This window comes from Brachyistius frenatus, unplaced genomic scaffold (genome assembly GCF_029030835.1).
Source record: "Brachyistius frenatus isolate BFR_SWC_R1_liver_20210118 unplaced genomic scaffold, ASM2903083v1 Contig_82, whole genome shotgun sequence".
Classification (NCBI taxonomy): Eukaryota; Metazoa; Chordata; class Actinopteri; family Embiotocidae; genus Brachyistius; species Brachyistius frenatus.
This window is the reverse complement of record NW_027210681.1, coordinates 79,056-93,919: the sequence shown is the minus strand read 5'-3', so window position 1 is coordinate 93,919 and position 14,864 is coordinate 79,056. Positions and strand designations below refer to the sequence as shown.

The 14,864-nt window shown below is 39.6% G+C and overlaps 3 protein-coding genes across 3 annotated transcripts in view; 1 reads left to right on the top strand and 2 right to left on the bottom strand.

Moving 5' to 3' along the window:
* The window catches only part of setd4 (SET domain containing 4), a 40,659-nt gene that overhangs the window by 21,039 nt on the left and 4,756 nt on the right, over positions 1 to 14,864 (top strand). The gene's annotated exons all lie outside the window — the stretch shown is intronic.
* On the bottom strand, positions 6,631 to 9,655 carry LOC138627166 (carbonyl reductase [NADPH] 1-like). Its single transcript, XM_069709313.1, has 7 exons — positions 9,549 to 9,655; positions 8,826 to 8,940; positions 8,478 to 8,647; positions 8,148 to 8,255; positions 7,404 to 7,612; positions 7,165 to 7,218; positions 6,631 to 7,060 (listed from the first exon to the last, which is right to left on the bottom strand). The coding sequence occupies exons 2-7, from the start codon at positions 8,936 to 8,938 to the stop codon at positions 6,887 to 6,889; spliced, it is 828 nt and encodes a 275-aa protein (XP_069565414.1). The 5' UTR covers positions 8,939 to 8,940; positions 9,549 to 9,655; the 3' UTR covers positions 6,631 to 6,886.
* LOC138627165 (carbonyl reductase [NADPH] 1-like) lies at positions 11,715 to 14,816 on the bottom strand. Its single transcript, XM_069709312.1, has 7 exons — positions 14,699 to 14,816; positions 13,896 to 14,010; positions 13,545 to 13,714; positions 13,215 to 13,322; positions 12,471 to 12,679; positions 12,233 to 12,286; positions 11,715 to 12,128 (listed from the first exon to the last, which is right to left on the bottom strand). The coding sequence occupies exons 2-7, from the start codon at positions 14,006 to 14,008 to the stop codon at positions 11,955 to 11,957; spliced, it is 828 nt and encodes a 275-aa protein (XP_069565413.1). The 5' UTR covers positions 14,009 to 14,010; positions 14,699 to 14,816; the 3' UTR covers positions 11,715 to 11,954.

Below are 14,864 nucleotides of genomic sequence, written 5' to 3'. Positions count from 1 at the left end.
TGTTTTACTTTTTCAGATTCTCAAGGGGCTCCCAGACTTCTGCCTCAGGCGTGAAGAGGAGGCGTAGTGCAGATAGTTCCCCAAGAAATTTGACATCTAAACAGATCATGCACGGCGCCACTGCACACGATGGCATATTTCAGATATGTGTAGATTGTGCACGTATCGGTGAAGGTTTTTGATATATTCCTCTATCTTTAGTGGTGTTTCACATAAATACAGATATAAAGAGGCATAAAAACATGTTAAAATGTGGTTTAAAAATATAAAACCACAAACTAATCTGACCCTGCACACGTATAACGGACAGCTAGCAGTCCGTGCGGGAAAATATGTGCTTAATTTGATAAAAGTACCGAATCAGAATCATTGACTTCACCTTTTAAGGCTTTTTTTGTTTTGTAAACAAATCTTACGTCAAAGGAGTAAACCTTTCACCTCTGATCGCTTAGCGCACGATTATGTCACAGTCTTCCTTGAAGAAAGCCTCTGATCTCTTACATTTCTCCTCCACTCGTCTTATTCTCTCATAAAACATACTCCACTTTTTTAAAGAACATTTACCAGAAGAGATATCTTTGTAGACCAACAAACAACACCCGACCTCCTTTAGATCAGATTATATAACAGCATCAGTCTTTCTAGATGCATCTCAGGTAAGATGACCACTGTTCAGTATGAATTATCCAAACATCCAAGAAGCCAAATACATTTTTCTTCTGAGGTGAGCCCAAGAAAAAGTTGCGTTCGCAAGTAATCACTTCATCTAAAGCAGTCGGACTTCACGTCAGGTGAGAATGAATTTCTCAGCAGGAGTCGTACTTTAAAATCTTTCCAAAAGCCCAGAAATAGACTCGTCACAAGATGAAAGTGTTTGCCCCGAATTCGTGCTTTAATAGGTTTTTACAGACCCCGAGAGGATGTTTTCAGGGTTACGTCTGATACGCTCGCACTCCAACGACATAATGGTGCTTAATAAAATGAGCACATTTTAATAATATATGAAAATATGCATGCCGTAACACTGCGGCGGCTCCTTGGAGACGCTGCGTTGGAGAGCTGGGAGGGTTGACTGATGGCGGTTTTTACTCTTTCAATATTGACTGTAGAATTACTATCACCTGAACTTAAAGCTCCAATAAAGGGAATGTTTTTTTTATTATTATTTTTTAGCCCTTTGAGGGTAGAAGAAACAAGCTGTAAAGGTATTTCAAAGACAAATCATCACCTTTAAAGGTCGGTATGTCGACATTATTAGCAAATGCTATGTGACACTAAGTGGTGTCTCAGTGGTGAGAGTTGAACAGAAAAGCAATAAATTGGAAGATGCTGAAATGCTTCGTAGAGCTGAAAGTATACAATAGCTTTCATATAACACCTGCATCTCTCTGGATTTTCACTTCTATATCTGTTAACCATGAAATACAAAAAAATTCCAGGCTTAAAAGTCTTGTCAGCAGCAGTGTTTTGCTGTTGTTCTGTATAGTAGATCAATTAAATCTCGCAAAGTACCTCTCATATTTGTTTTAATGTGCTACTTGGCGCTGAGGGTAAATGTCACATTTTAAATACCTGTGGCTGAATTAAAGCATAATTTTGACCAACAATAATTACAAATTTAGGATTAACAGCAGAAAATTTAAATGTTACCAAGAACAAATGCCGTCCTTGTAATAACCCCAGATTAGTGGAAGTATTTACTTTAAGTATTATTGCATATAAATATCATGCACATTTTTAAATTAACGCAATATATGCAAGTGTTGTCACTGAAGTGATGGACTGCGGTCCTAAAAAAAACATTTTCATTCCAGCACTTTATCTGCTCATGTATTTTTAAGGCACTTCAGAGCTCATATATAAACATGCAGTTCCCAGGTTCGTCCACTAGGTGATGGTATTTCCCCACAACTTCAGTCACGTTCAAACAACTCCAGCTCTTAAATTTTTTTTTTTTTTTAAATAGGCCTCCTCCCTGCCGTCTGTTTTACACTGAAGTGTGTCCCCTGCTGATGTTGTAGTTGTTTTTTTGTATTCCCCCCCCACATTTCGATGGGCTCAAAAGATCTTCAGCTTTTATCTGATGTCAGCGTCCTCTCCATTACAAAGCAGCAGAAGAAGGAAGCAGGTCCTGTAAAGTGCAGATCTCTGGAGTGGACACGCAGGCCTCCCGTCGAGCTGACAGATCATTTCGGATCAACATCAACATCTACATCTACCCCCCCCCCCCCTCCCATCCAACCTCCTACCCCATGCTGCAGCTCCTGACTTTGATGTTATGTTTATGTCCCTGCAAGAGAGCACACAAAAAAACTGACTTCATGTGCACATTTGAGAGGAGCCGGGAAAAAAAAAAAAAAGGGCAACAAAGCAAAGATTTAAACTTTTGTTGTCTTGCATTTTCAGAGGCCGGAATTTCTTCCCTGACATTTACATGTGACATTTAATCTGACATTCAATCACGAACCCTTAGCCTTAACCTGGCAGGAGCTAAATTCAAACATGAACCAGCAAAATCTTCTACCTATAAATGGCAGCTGAACTAAAACAAAAACAACAACAACAACAACAACAACAAAAACGACTCTTAATTCCTACATTTTCCCACCTTCACATTCCTCTAAAGGTCATTCAAGAACAAACAGCTGAGGTTGCTTCTCGGTCACTACTCGGAGTCGCTCGCTGCCTCGAGTCTGTTTTTATTTGTGAAAATGCAACTTCAGTTAACAGCAAAAGAGAGAGAGAGAGAGAGAGAGAGAGAGAGAGAGAGACGGGAGCGAGCAGGAAGATCCTGTGGAGAGACCAGATGCAGCAGGGACAGAGGCATTGAAATGCTGCTCAGGTTGTCTCTCAGCTTCAGCTCCTGGAAGGAAGGAGGCGTCATGCGCTGCTTTACTGACACCTAGTGGTGCCCAGCGTGAATCGCAATACCACCTGACAGCTTATAATGATAGTTTTACTGGTAATTTAAATTGTAGAGGAGCTCGAGCAATGCAAACAGTCAGATAAGGGTGGAGGGACTCGGGAGTGTTCAGCTCACAGCGTTTTTACCTCGAGCTGCGGCCTGCAGCTCAAATCTACACGCAACAAGCTGCACAGGCTTTTTTTATTATTATTATTATTATTATTATTATTATTATTATTTCAGCGTAAAGAAGGAGGGGGATCGGAGGTTATAAACCCAAAGCCATCACTTTCCTTTAGAAAAAGAAGGAACCAGATTAAGGATTTTGTTTTTAAAAGGAGGCATGTAAGACGAGGCCTCGGCTGGTCTTTGAAGAAGCAGCGAGGAACGAGGCAGCCAATTAGAGATCCGAGGCGTCACTTAAAGAGGTGTTTTATTTTTCTCCTGCCAAGACTTAGATGACACGATTGATGCCACTTCTCGTGTCCAAGTGGCAAAATGTTCTGAAGCTCGAGTGAGCGAATCCTTTCCACAAAGACTAATAGGCTTCTGGAAGCAAATCTCTCACGTCAGAAACTTTAAATATCACGAATTCCTGATTTTTTTTTTTTATATACAAATCTGAGTGTAGAAACTTCAAGTTAAAAAACAAACAGGTAAAAAAAAATGTACTTTTAAAATGTCATCAAAGCAGTCCTACTTTATGTTTTGGAAATGAACTCAATGCATCCGACAGACTTCCAGGTATAAATGTTTGATAAACACTTTGTTTGTCTGGAAATTAAGGACGTCCGTTATTGGCAAAAACAAACCAACTTCTTCTTTTCTCCATCTCTGTTGGATAAAGTTAAAGTCAAAGTCAAAACCTGAACTTAAACTATCATTTTTGCTTCTGGGCTTCAAGCTCTGTAACAAAATCCACATCAACATTAAATATCACCAATTAATGTGATATTTATACAAATCACAATGTAAAAATGTTCTGATTAAATACAAAAACAAAGGTTTAAGTTTTGATTTAAAATACCCCTGAAAGTTGGACAAAACAACTCATGTAATTTTGAAAAGTCAGAAAAAAAATCTAAATCCTGAAAACTGAAACTGAATTTTATCGACTGGACTTTGATTGATGCATCTGCTGCAGCCATATTAATAATAAAAGGCATTTCTAGATTTAAAGAGTTTTAATGTGTCCCAGACACGTGCTGCCATTTTACTGCCTATTTTTTTTACTACAATATCAATGACGTCATTGTCTTATTTTGGCTCTTAAAAGGAGTCAAGTTGATATCAAATATCATCAGTTGCTGTATATTAAATGTCCACTTCAGATAAATTCCCTCCCGAGTCCTGTCAGAGCTCATTACCGCATGTGATCAGTGCTGGTATCGATTCTTGGGTTTATTCTATCACTCGTTGAGGTTGTTGTTGTTTTTGGTTTTCAGGGTTGAGGGAATTCCCAAACCGCACGATCGATAAAGTAATTATAACGGTCCGCGCGGTAATTACAAGCAGTGACAGTCGTGGTCGTTATGATTATCAAAGCGAGCGCGTGATAGGAGGGGTTTCCAATCGGCAGACAGCGAGAGGTTCGGAGGATTATCTCGGCCTCCGTCTCCGGCCATCTCTCCATCGCTCTCGCTCCGTGGATTAGTTTTTAATCTACAAGGTAATCAGGGTTTTACTGTCGTCTGACAGGACTACAACTCCCACCACACATCAGCAGCCTTTTCACCGCAGTCCACTGTGGTATTGACTCAAAGTCTTAAAACAAGACAGAGAGGGAAGAGATAAAAGCTGGAGGGGAAACAAAAAGTCAGGATTTCCACGAGAATTACTTTGTTCAAAATGTGTTCTTATCGCTGCACAAACAATATGAAACCACCTGAAGGAGATTTATTTTCCTTTTTTTTTCCTGTCTTGACTTTCTTCGGTGTTAACAAATGGATTTCATTCAGTGGTGGAGAAAGAGATCCCCCCCAAAAAAAATCCATGTGTACATCTAAACTCCTTCTGGAGATGGATGATAAAAAAAAATTCAACAAATAAAAACATCTTGGAGAAATTCAGTTTCAGTGAAACTGCTTATAAGTGGGTTTTATTTTTTTTTTCCCTCCTTCTGTATTTGAGCTGGAAAATATAACAAAAGCTGTGGATGAGGAAACCTTTTAGGATTATACACACATATTACAGATATTGAATATTCTGCACCAGGATGAATGTTTTTAGATGAAAAGAAATCTTAAAATTGGGCTTTTTAGGCAAAATATATTGAATTTAAACACGTATATTGTACTTTTAGGAGGTATTATTGCAAAACATTGTCAATATTTTTAAATATGTACATGACAATAACCCCTTTATTGTCTTTGGTGGGTGGCTATTAAAACATTTTTAGTTTAACAAGGTTTTAACGTTGGACTTAAGCAAATATAGCAAATGTGTGTTATATTATTGCAGGAAAAAGTTTAAATATTCACCAAAATGTCAAATTTTTGGATTATAAAAATGGAAAGAAATCACAGCTGAAATGTTTTCAAAATGTTTATATTATTATGATTTGTCATAGTATTTTTATATTAATATTCATATATATATAATTTTTATAGTCTCATAAAGATGCTGTTTGTACATCACATAATAATCTAAGACATTTATGGTCATTGTCACAATGTAAATTAATTTTGATATCTTTTTTGGAGTTAATTTATGATGCAGATTTAGAAAAATATTTGCCGTTTATTCAAATATTGCAAGATTGTGATGCAAAAATATGTTTGAAAACATTTAGAATTTTTATTCCAGCTTGTTTTAACAGGCTGTAATACATTAAGAAGAACTTTAGGCTGGACTTCCTGTGAGCTTTTGCCAACTGTGCAGCTGCATCAGGATCACTGAACGTCAGATGAATTAATATCTCTTCAGGGAGGTTGTCATTTATTGCGTGTCAAAGGCAGCCTTCATTTTTGACTCGACCCGTTACCGTGGAGTATATCTGCGCTGTACTTATGGAAACTGAACTCTTCTGATTCACCCTGGTGCACATACAGTATATGACATCACACTGGAAGTCTTTGGATAACTCAAAATGTGTAGCATCACCAGCAGGGGTCACTGCAGCTCCATGAATCTGCCTCTTAACGTTGCTAGTTTTCATCTTGTATTGAGAATTTTATCATACAATCTTCACTATATATTTAATCCTTTAAAACCACTTATTTATTTGCTGAAGTCTCGTTTTGTTGAAGCTTCAACCTGATTGGTTGTCTCATATCTCAGGATGGAAATACAGCAATGATGAGATACTCTTTGAAAGCTTTAAACAATCTGAAAACGTATATTTACATGATAGTTTTGATGTCTTGTATGGTTGGCGTATTTAAATGGCTTCATCTCCATCTGCAGGTTGCATCTCTCACAAATCTACTTTCGTCACTACCAGACCTGCATGTCAAAAATTGGATCTTTAAACTCATAATAAATCGAAATTATTTAAACTTTCAGCAAGCTGAACACAATTTTTATCATCTATTTAATTACAAAATGAAATTATTATTATGTACATTTTTTTTGAACGTGTCATTTAACCAGTTTTAAGTATTTTTTTTATCATCCTTTCTCTAATTTCATCCCAGTTTATCAACATACAACTTTTTTGATTTTTAAAGTTCATTCATCTTTTTTGACCTTTTTTCTTAATGACCAGACGTTGTGTTGTAGAAAAGCATTTTTATTTTCTCAGGTTTAATTGCATTATTGTTTCATCCAGTTAAGGCATGTTTACTGTTACTGTATCTTTCCATGTTGAAGTTGTATAATTTTTTGTATAACTTTAAACTATAGAAAGCAAAGTGAACTAAAACATTAGTTTTTTAGAAAAGATACAAGACAATTGTTTGTATATAATCCAGCAGACACACACACTTTTTGGCTTTAGATTGGAGAAAAGAGCCGCCATGATGTTAGTGTTTAACCCACTTTTCACCACGGCTGAACTTCCTTGTCGGACACGAACTTCCCGTGCGGCGCGGTGGCTCCGGCCGGCAGCAGGGCCAGGTACACCGGCGTGACGGCGCCCTCGTCTGGTGACTTGGGGGCCTTCGGGCCGGCCATGTCGGTGCGCACCCAACCGGGGCAACAAGCATTCAGCAAGATCTAAAACAAATGAATAATAATAATAATGACTAAATTTGTGAGTGGTGAAGCTTTACTGGAACACAAACCAGAAAAATAAAGGTGTTATTTGTGCTTGGTTTTACCCCGTCATTCGGTCGCTCCTTGGACAGACGGCGAGCATGGATCATGGACAGGACCTGAAGACGCAGATTTAAAAAATCATTGTTCCTATAAATACGGCGTTAGAAGAGCAATTTCATTAAGTTGATCTAATCTTTAAGGCCCGCTGGTTTTGAGCAGTGAATGCAGAGGTTGATATAAATCTGACTCCATTTTTTTTTTTACACATTTTTAAGAACCGAGAGAACCGATCAATCGTTACCGTCAGTCCGGTTTTAGAGACTCCGTACGCCGTCTCCGGCCAGCCGTCCTGCTTGTGCTCGCCCTTCTTGGTGGCGTCCACGAATCGCTGCATCAGCCCCGACAGCTCCTCCTCCGTGATGTCCTCGCTGCGGAAACGCTGCTGCAGCGCCGGGCTGCACTGGTTCAGAGTCCGGGAGCCCACGAAGCTCGAGACGTTGACCAAACGACCTGAAACACACCAAAGTAATACAGCAGATTCAGAAAGTGTCATTGTCCTGCTGAGAGGTGAATATTCGGGTCGTGTTCAGCTTTTCTTAAAAGGCTGTTTCTTTGTAATTCGTCCTTCCTTCAGTTTCTGACTGGTGCGCCTGTTTTTCTCCGGTCAGATCATGATACTACCACCGCCGTGCCTCACTATGAGGACGGGGCCCCAAGAGGTCCAGCCCAGAGCATGTTTTTCCTCATTGGAGTCCTTTAATTGCAGTTTGACTCCAGGAAAAAGTCCCTGATAGTTGACAAACTTCTTTAACGTCACAAACTGTTGAGGCTCCTGAGAAACACTCAATTCTTGAGAAATAGTTTTATACCTGCACCATTTTTTACAAAGAGTTCCTTAGATTTCGCGGCCTTTTTTTTGTGTGTGTGTCTTGACCTGCAGTCTAACTTGTGGGCTCGTTTCTGAATCCACAGTAAATGTTGTGCCATTATTGTGCACTGAGCTGTTTATCGGTAGACTTTGTTTGGTCCAGCTCTGCTTTCGTACCTCCTTTTTTGATGAGCGGCAGGAAGTGAGTCAACATGTCTCCGGTGGCGAAGTAGTTGGTTTTGAGCGTCACTTCGGCCTGGACGTCGAACGGAGTCGTGTCTGCATCTGAGGAGAGAGATTTGTTAACGTGATGTCAGAGTCACCTCCTTCAGTCTGTAGTTACAGCGCTGAACGTCAGCAGTTTATTTATTTTTGGTCTCAGTTATGCATTAAATGTTTAAAAAAAAAATCTAATAACCAACTTTTTTTTGTAGTTATTTGAATTTAAATAGAACATTTTGATTGGAATATTTGTAAATATATAAATATATATATGCATATACATACTTTTGAATGCGATCCCGGCGTTATTGACGAGGACGTCCACTCCTCCGTACTTCTCTTTGAAGTAAGCGGCGGCGGCGGTGATGCTGTTCGGGTCGTTGATGTCCAGCTGGTGAAACATGGCCTTCAGTCCCTCGGAGCTCAGAGACTCTGCTGCTTCCTGACCGCGACCGCTGCAGCAACAACAACAACAACAAAGGTACAAAAAACAAACTCTCACTTTTTGTACTACGAGGAGGCAAAAAGTGATCACAAATATATCAATATATAATAATAAGTCTATTAAATAGATATTGTGACTATTGAGAGACTTTTAGGCCTTTCGAGGGTGTTCCCAGGTGAACGACCTACACATCTCTGGCGGTGATGTAAACCGCTCCTTCGAACTGCTTGCAGAGCGCGCGGACGATGGCCAGACCGATGCCCTTGTTACTGCCCGTTACCACGGCAACCCTGGTTGACATGTCTGCACACAAAAACGCACAAAAGTCTTTACAGCACGAGTCACGCGTGAAGCACACACACACACCCTGCTTTCACGTGGGCGCTTTGATTTGTGTACAGATCGACCATCACTCAGCGATGAGGTCGGTCAACTGGTTTTATGAACGCAGGATTTTGCTGAGTCACGGTGACAATTTCTGCACAAGAAAGTCAGATATTTATTAGTCTATTAATGCAGAAAAACAGGAATAAAGTATCAGGAGATTCGTGAACTGGTGATATAAAACATTAAATGTGGAAAACGTAAGAGTTAAAACAGCTTTAAATTTGAATAATAATTTATTCAACAAAAAAATAGTGCATTCATGATACCAGCATAGTAATGACCTTTAACCCTGATTCAAACTTTTATGAGACTTTTGCAGAATGACTATTGCAACCAGGCTATGAAATGAAGTTTATATATTTATATCTATATATATAGATATATAAAAAATAAATTAAAGATAAACCGTATCACTCGAGATTTAAATCTTTAAATGTAGTTTAAATAAAGTGTAACTAGTGAACGTAAAACCAGCTGCTAACTAACTAACTAACCAACCAGGAATTGAAACGGAGGTTTCTTACTTGAAGCTGGTGGTGGTGGTGAAGTTTCAAAGAGGACTGACAGCTCTGCAGACGGGAAGAAAAAAATATGCAGTGAATTTATGGTGGATGGGAACAAAGGGGAGGAAAAGGTGGGTGGATCTATGCATCCATGGAAAAAAACACAAGTTGAACACGTGGGTTTGAGACGCACCTGTGAAACGCTGAGCCAGAAAATCAAGATTGAGGACAGTTTGTAGGTATTTTATTCGTTCTTCAAGGAATTAATTTTCTCGTTCCTTATTCTTACAGATGATTTGCCTTTTTGGAGGCTTTATCATATTCAACAACAAAATTTCATATTATAGTGGAGACACGAGTGGGCGTGGCCAAATGGCCCCGGCGGTTACCTTTACCTACATGCACGAAATTCGGTGGACACGTGTATCACACGTAGACGTACAAAAAAGTGACAATGCACCGTTACGTCAACTCAACAGGAAGTCCGCCATTTTTAATTTAGTCGCCATTTTTGGCGATTCGCAGGTGTTGTACTTTAACGAACTTCTCCTGGAGATTCTGTCGGACCGACTTGAATTTTTTTTCTGTGCACTCTTAAACGTGTGGGATTAAAAGTTTTAAAAGAATTTGTTTTAATCAATGGGCGTGGCGGCCATTTTGAGTGTCTCGTCATGAAACTACAAGTTGCTGTAAATCTTATGTAAATGGACCGACCATCTCCAAACGCTACATGTTTGATAACAGCCTTTTTTGGGGTATTTGCACGTGTTTCATTTTAACGAACTCCTCCTACAGATTTTGACGCACCGACCTGAAATTTCCTCTGTCCTATCATAACACCTGGGAGATGAAAAGTTGTTAAAAGAATTTGTTTTCGTCGATCGGTGTGCCCGTGGTGTGGCGGCCATTTTGAGTGTCTCGGCATGAAACTACAAGTTGCTGTAAATCTTATGTACATGGATCAACCTTCTCCAAACATTACATGTGTGATAACAGTCCGACACACCCACACGCCCACACACACACACACACACCCTGCTTTCAGACGGGCGCTTTATTTATGTACGGATCAACCATGACTCGGCTATGTGCTCGGTCGACAGGTTTTATGAATGCAGGATTTTGCTGAGTCACGGTGACAATTTCTGCTTGAGAAAGTCAGATATTTATTAGTCTATTAATGTAGAAAAACAGGAATAAAGCATCAGAAGATTTGTGAACTGGCACCTTAACAGGCTTGTCCGGTGATATAAAACATTAAATGTAGAAAACGTATGAGTTAAAACAGCTCATAAATAGTGCACAGTCATGATACCAGCATAGTAATGACCTTTAATCCTGATACAAACTTTTGTAAGACTTTTGCAGAATGACTATTGTAACCAGGCTATGAAATGAAGTTTATATATTTATATTTACATATATATTTACATATATATAAAGAAATTGAAGATAAACCGTATCACACAAGATTTAAATTGTGTTTAGTAATATAATTTTAGCTTAAATGGAGCTTTATGTTACACTAACGTACCTTTTTTTTACGTTATGTAACGTTTCCGTTTGCTCATCAGCCTGAGGCACCTTCATGTGTAGCTAGTAAACGTAAAAAAAAGCTGTAATGGAAATGGATTTCATTCAGTGGTGGAGAAAGATATCCACAAAAAAAAAAATCCATGTTTACTCATGTATCTAAACTCCTTCTGGAGATGGATGATAAAATTTAAAAAAAAAAAACATCTCAGATAAAATCAGTTTCAGTGAAACTGCTTCTAAGTGATTTTTTTTTTTTCCTCCTTCTGTATTTGAGCTGGAAAATATAACAAAACCTGTGAATGAGAAAACCATTTAACCAGTTTTAAGTATTTTTTTATCGTCCTTTCTCTAATTTCATCCCAGTTTATCAACATTTTGGACGAAAACCTTTTTGATTTTTAAAGTTCATTCATCTTTTTTGACCCTTTTTCTTAATGACCAGACGTTGTGTTGTAGAAAAGCTTTTTATTTTCTCAGGTTTAATGTTTCATCCAATTAAGGCGTGTTTACTGTATTTTTTATAACTGTTTAAACTACAGAAAGCAAAGTGAGAATGTTTTTTAACTAAAACATTAGTCAGCACTTAGAAAAAGATGCAAGCATGAGTATTGTTTGTATATAATCCAGCAGACAAACACACACACACACACATAATCTTTTTGGCTTTAATTCGGAGAAAAGAGCCGCCATGATCTTCAGACTGATGTATTTTACATGTTGGTGTTTTGCTAGTTTTCCTGATGCTTGCGTCAAATTTTTCCAAATGATAGACGAACAGTATTTCATGTTGAGAAAAACAAAACATAAAATCTGTATGAATATTTTGGCAAGTTTTTAAACTCGCTCATTCACTCACTCCCCCTGAGCTCCTTTTTTTGTTTAACCCACTTTTCACCACGGCTGAACTTCCTTGTCGGACACGAACTTCCCGTGCGGCGCGGTGGCTCCGGCCGGCAGCAGGGCCAGGTACACCGGCGTGACGGCGCCCTCGTCTGGTGACTTGGGGGCCTTCGGGCCGGCCATGTCGGTGCGCACCCAACCGGGGCAACAAGCATTCAGCAAGATCTAAAACAAATGAATAATAATAATAATGACAAAATTTGTGAGTGGTGAAGCTTTACTGGAACACAAACCAGAAAAATAAAGGTGTTATTTGTGCTTGGTTTTACCCCGTCATTCGGTCGCTCCTTGGACAGACGGCGAGCATGGATCATGGACAGGACCTGAAGACGCAGATTTAAAAAATCATTGTTCCTATAAATACGGCGTTAGAAGAGCAATTTCATTAAGTTGATCTAATCTTTAAGGCCCGCTGGTTTTGAGCAGTGAATGCAGAGGTTGATATAAATCTGACCCATTTTTTTTTTTACACATTTTTAAGAACCGAGAGAACCGATCAATCGTTACCGTCAGTCCGGTTTTAGAGACTCCGTACGCCGTCTCCGGCCAGCCGTCCTGCTTGTGCTCGCCCTTCTTGGTGGCGTCCACGAATCGCTGCATCAGCCCCGACAGCTCCTCCTCCGTGATGTCCTCGCTGCGGAAACGCTGCTGCAGCGCCGGGCTGCACTGGTTCAGAGTCCGGGAGCCCACGAAGCTCGAGACGTTGACCAAACGACCTGAAACACACCAAAGTAATACAGCAGATTCAGAAAGTGTCATTGTCCTGCTGAGAGGTGAATATTCGGGTCGTGTTCAGCTTTTCTTAAAAGGCTGTTTCTTTGTAATTCGTCCTTCCTTCAGTTTCTGACTGGTGCGCCTGTTTTTCTCCGGTCAGATCATGATACTACCACCGCCGTGCCTCACTATGAGGACGGGGCCCCAAGAGGTCCAGCCCAGAGCATGTTTTTCCTCATTGGAGTCCTTTAATTGCAGTTTGACTCCAGGAAAAAGTCCCTGATAGTTGACAAACTTCTTTAACGTCACAAACTGTTGAGGCTCCTGAGAAACACTCAATTCTTGAGAAATAGTTTTATACCTGCACCATTTTTTACAAAGAGTTCCTTAGATTTCGCGGCCTTTTTTTTGTGTGTGTGTCTTGACCTGCAGTCTAACTTGTGGGCTCGTTTCTGAATCCACAGTAAATGTTGTGCCATTATTGTGCACTGAGCTGTTTATCGGTAGACTTTGTTTGGTCCAGCTCTGCTTTCGTACCTCCTTTTTTGATGAGCGGCAGGAAGTGAGTCAACATGTCTCCGGTGGCGAAGTAGTTGGTTTTGAGCGTCACTTCGGCCTGGACGTCGAACGGAGTCGTGTCTGCATCTGAGGAGAGAGATTTGTTAACGTGATGTCAGAGTCACCTCCTTCAGTCTGTAGTTACAGCGCTGAACGTCAGCAGTTTATTTATTTTTGGTCTCAGTTATGCATTAAATGTTTTAAAAAAAAATCTAATAACCAACTTTTTTTTGTAGTTATTTGAATTTAAATAGAACATTTTGATTGGAATATTTGTAAATATATAAATATATATATGCATATACATACTTTTGAATGCGATCCCGGCGTTATTGACGAGGACGTCCACTCCTCCGTACTTCTCTTTGAAGTAAGCGGCGGCGGCGGTGATGCTGTTCGGGTCGTTGATGTCCAGCTGGTGAAACATGGCCTTCAGTCCCTCGGAGCTCAGAGACTCTGCTGCTTCCTGACCGCGACCGCTGCAACAACAACAACAACAACAACAAAGGTACAAAAAACAAACTCTCACTTTTTGTACTACGAGGAGGCAAAAAGTGATCACAAATATATCAATATATAATAATAAGTCTATTAAATAGATATTGTGACTATTGAGAGACTTTTAGGCCTTTCGAGGGTGTTCCCAGGTGAACGACCTACACATCTCTGGCGGTGATGTAAACCGCTCCTTCGAACTGCTTGCAGAGCGCGCGGACGATGGCCAGACCGATGCCCTTGTTACTGCCCGTTACCACGGCAACCCTGGTTGACATGTCTGCACACAAAAACGCACAAAAGTCTTTACAGCACGAGTCACGCGTGAAGCACACACACACACCCTGCTTTCACGTGGGCGCTTTGATTTGTGTACAGATCGACCATCACTCAGCGATGAGGTCGGTCAACTGGTTTTATGAACGCAGGATTTTGCTGAGTCACGGTGACAATTTCTGCACAAGAAAGTCAGATATTTATTAGTCTATTAATGCAGAAAAACAGGAATAAAGTATCAGGAGATTCGTGAACAGGTGATATAAAACATTAAATGTGGAAAACGTAAGAGTTAAAACAGCTTTAAATTTGAATAATAATTTATTCAACAAAAAAATAGTGCATTCATGATACCAGCATAGTAATGACCTTTAACCCTGATTCAAACTTTTATGAGACTTTTGCAGAATGACTATTGCAACCAGGCTATGAAATGAAGTTTATATATTTACATGCAAGGAATTAAAGATAACCCGTATCACATGATTTAAAGAGCCTGTTGAATCATGTAATTTTAGGTTAAATGGAGCTTTATGTTACACTAACGTACCTTTTTTTATTTTATTTTTTACGTTACGTAACGTTTCTGTTCGCTTGTCAGCCTGAGGCATCTTCTAGTGTAACTAGTAAACGTAAAACCAGCTGCTAACTAACTGACTAACCAACCAGGAATTGAAACGGAGCTTTCTTACTTGAAGCTGGTGGTGGTGGTGAAGTTTCAAAGAGGACTGACAGCTCTGCAGACGGGAAGAAAAAAATATGCAGTGAATTTATGGTGGACCAAAAAATAAAAAATGGGACGGAAACGAAGGTGGGTGGAGTTATGCGCAGCGCCAGTGCGCATACCCGGAAGAAAAA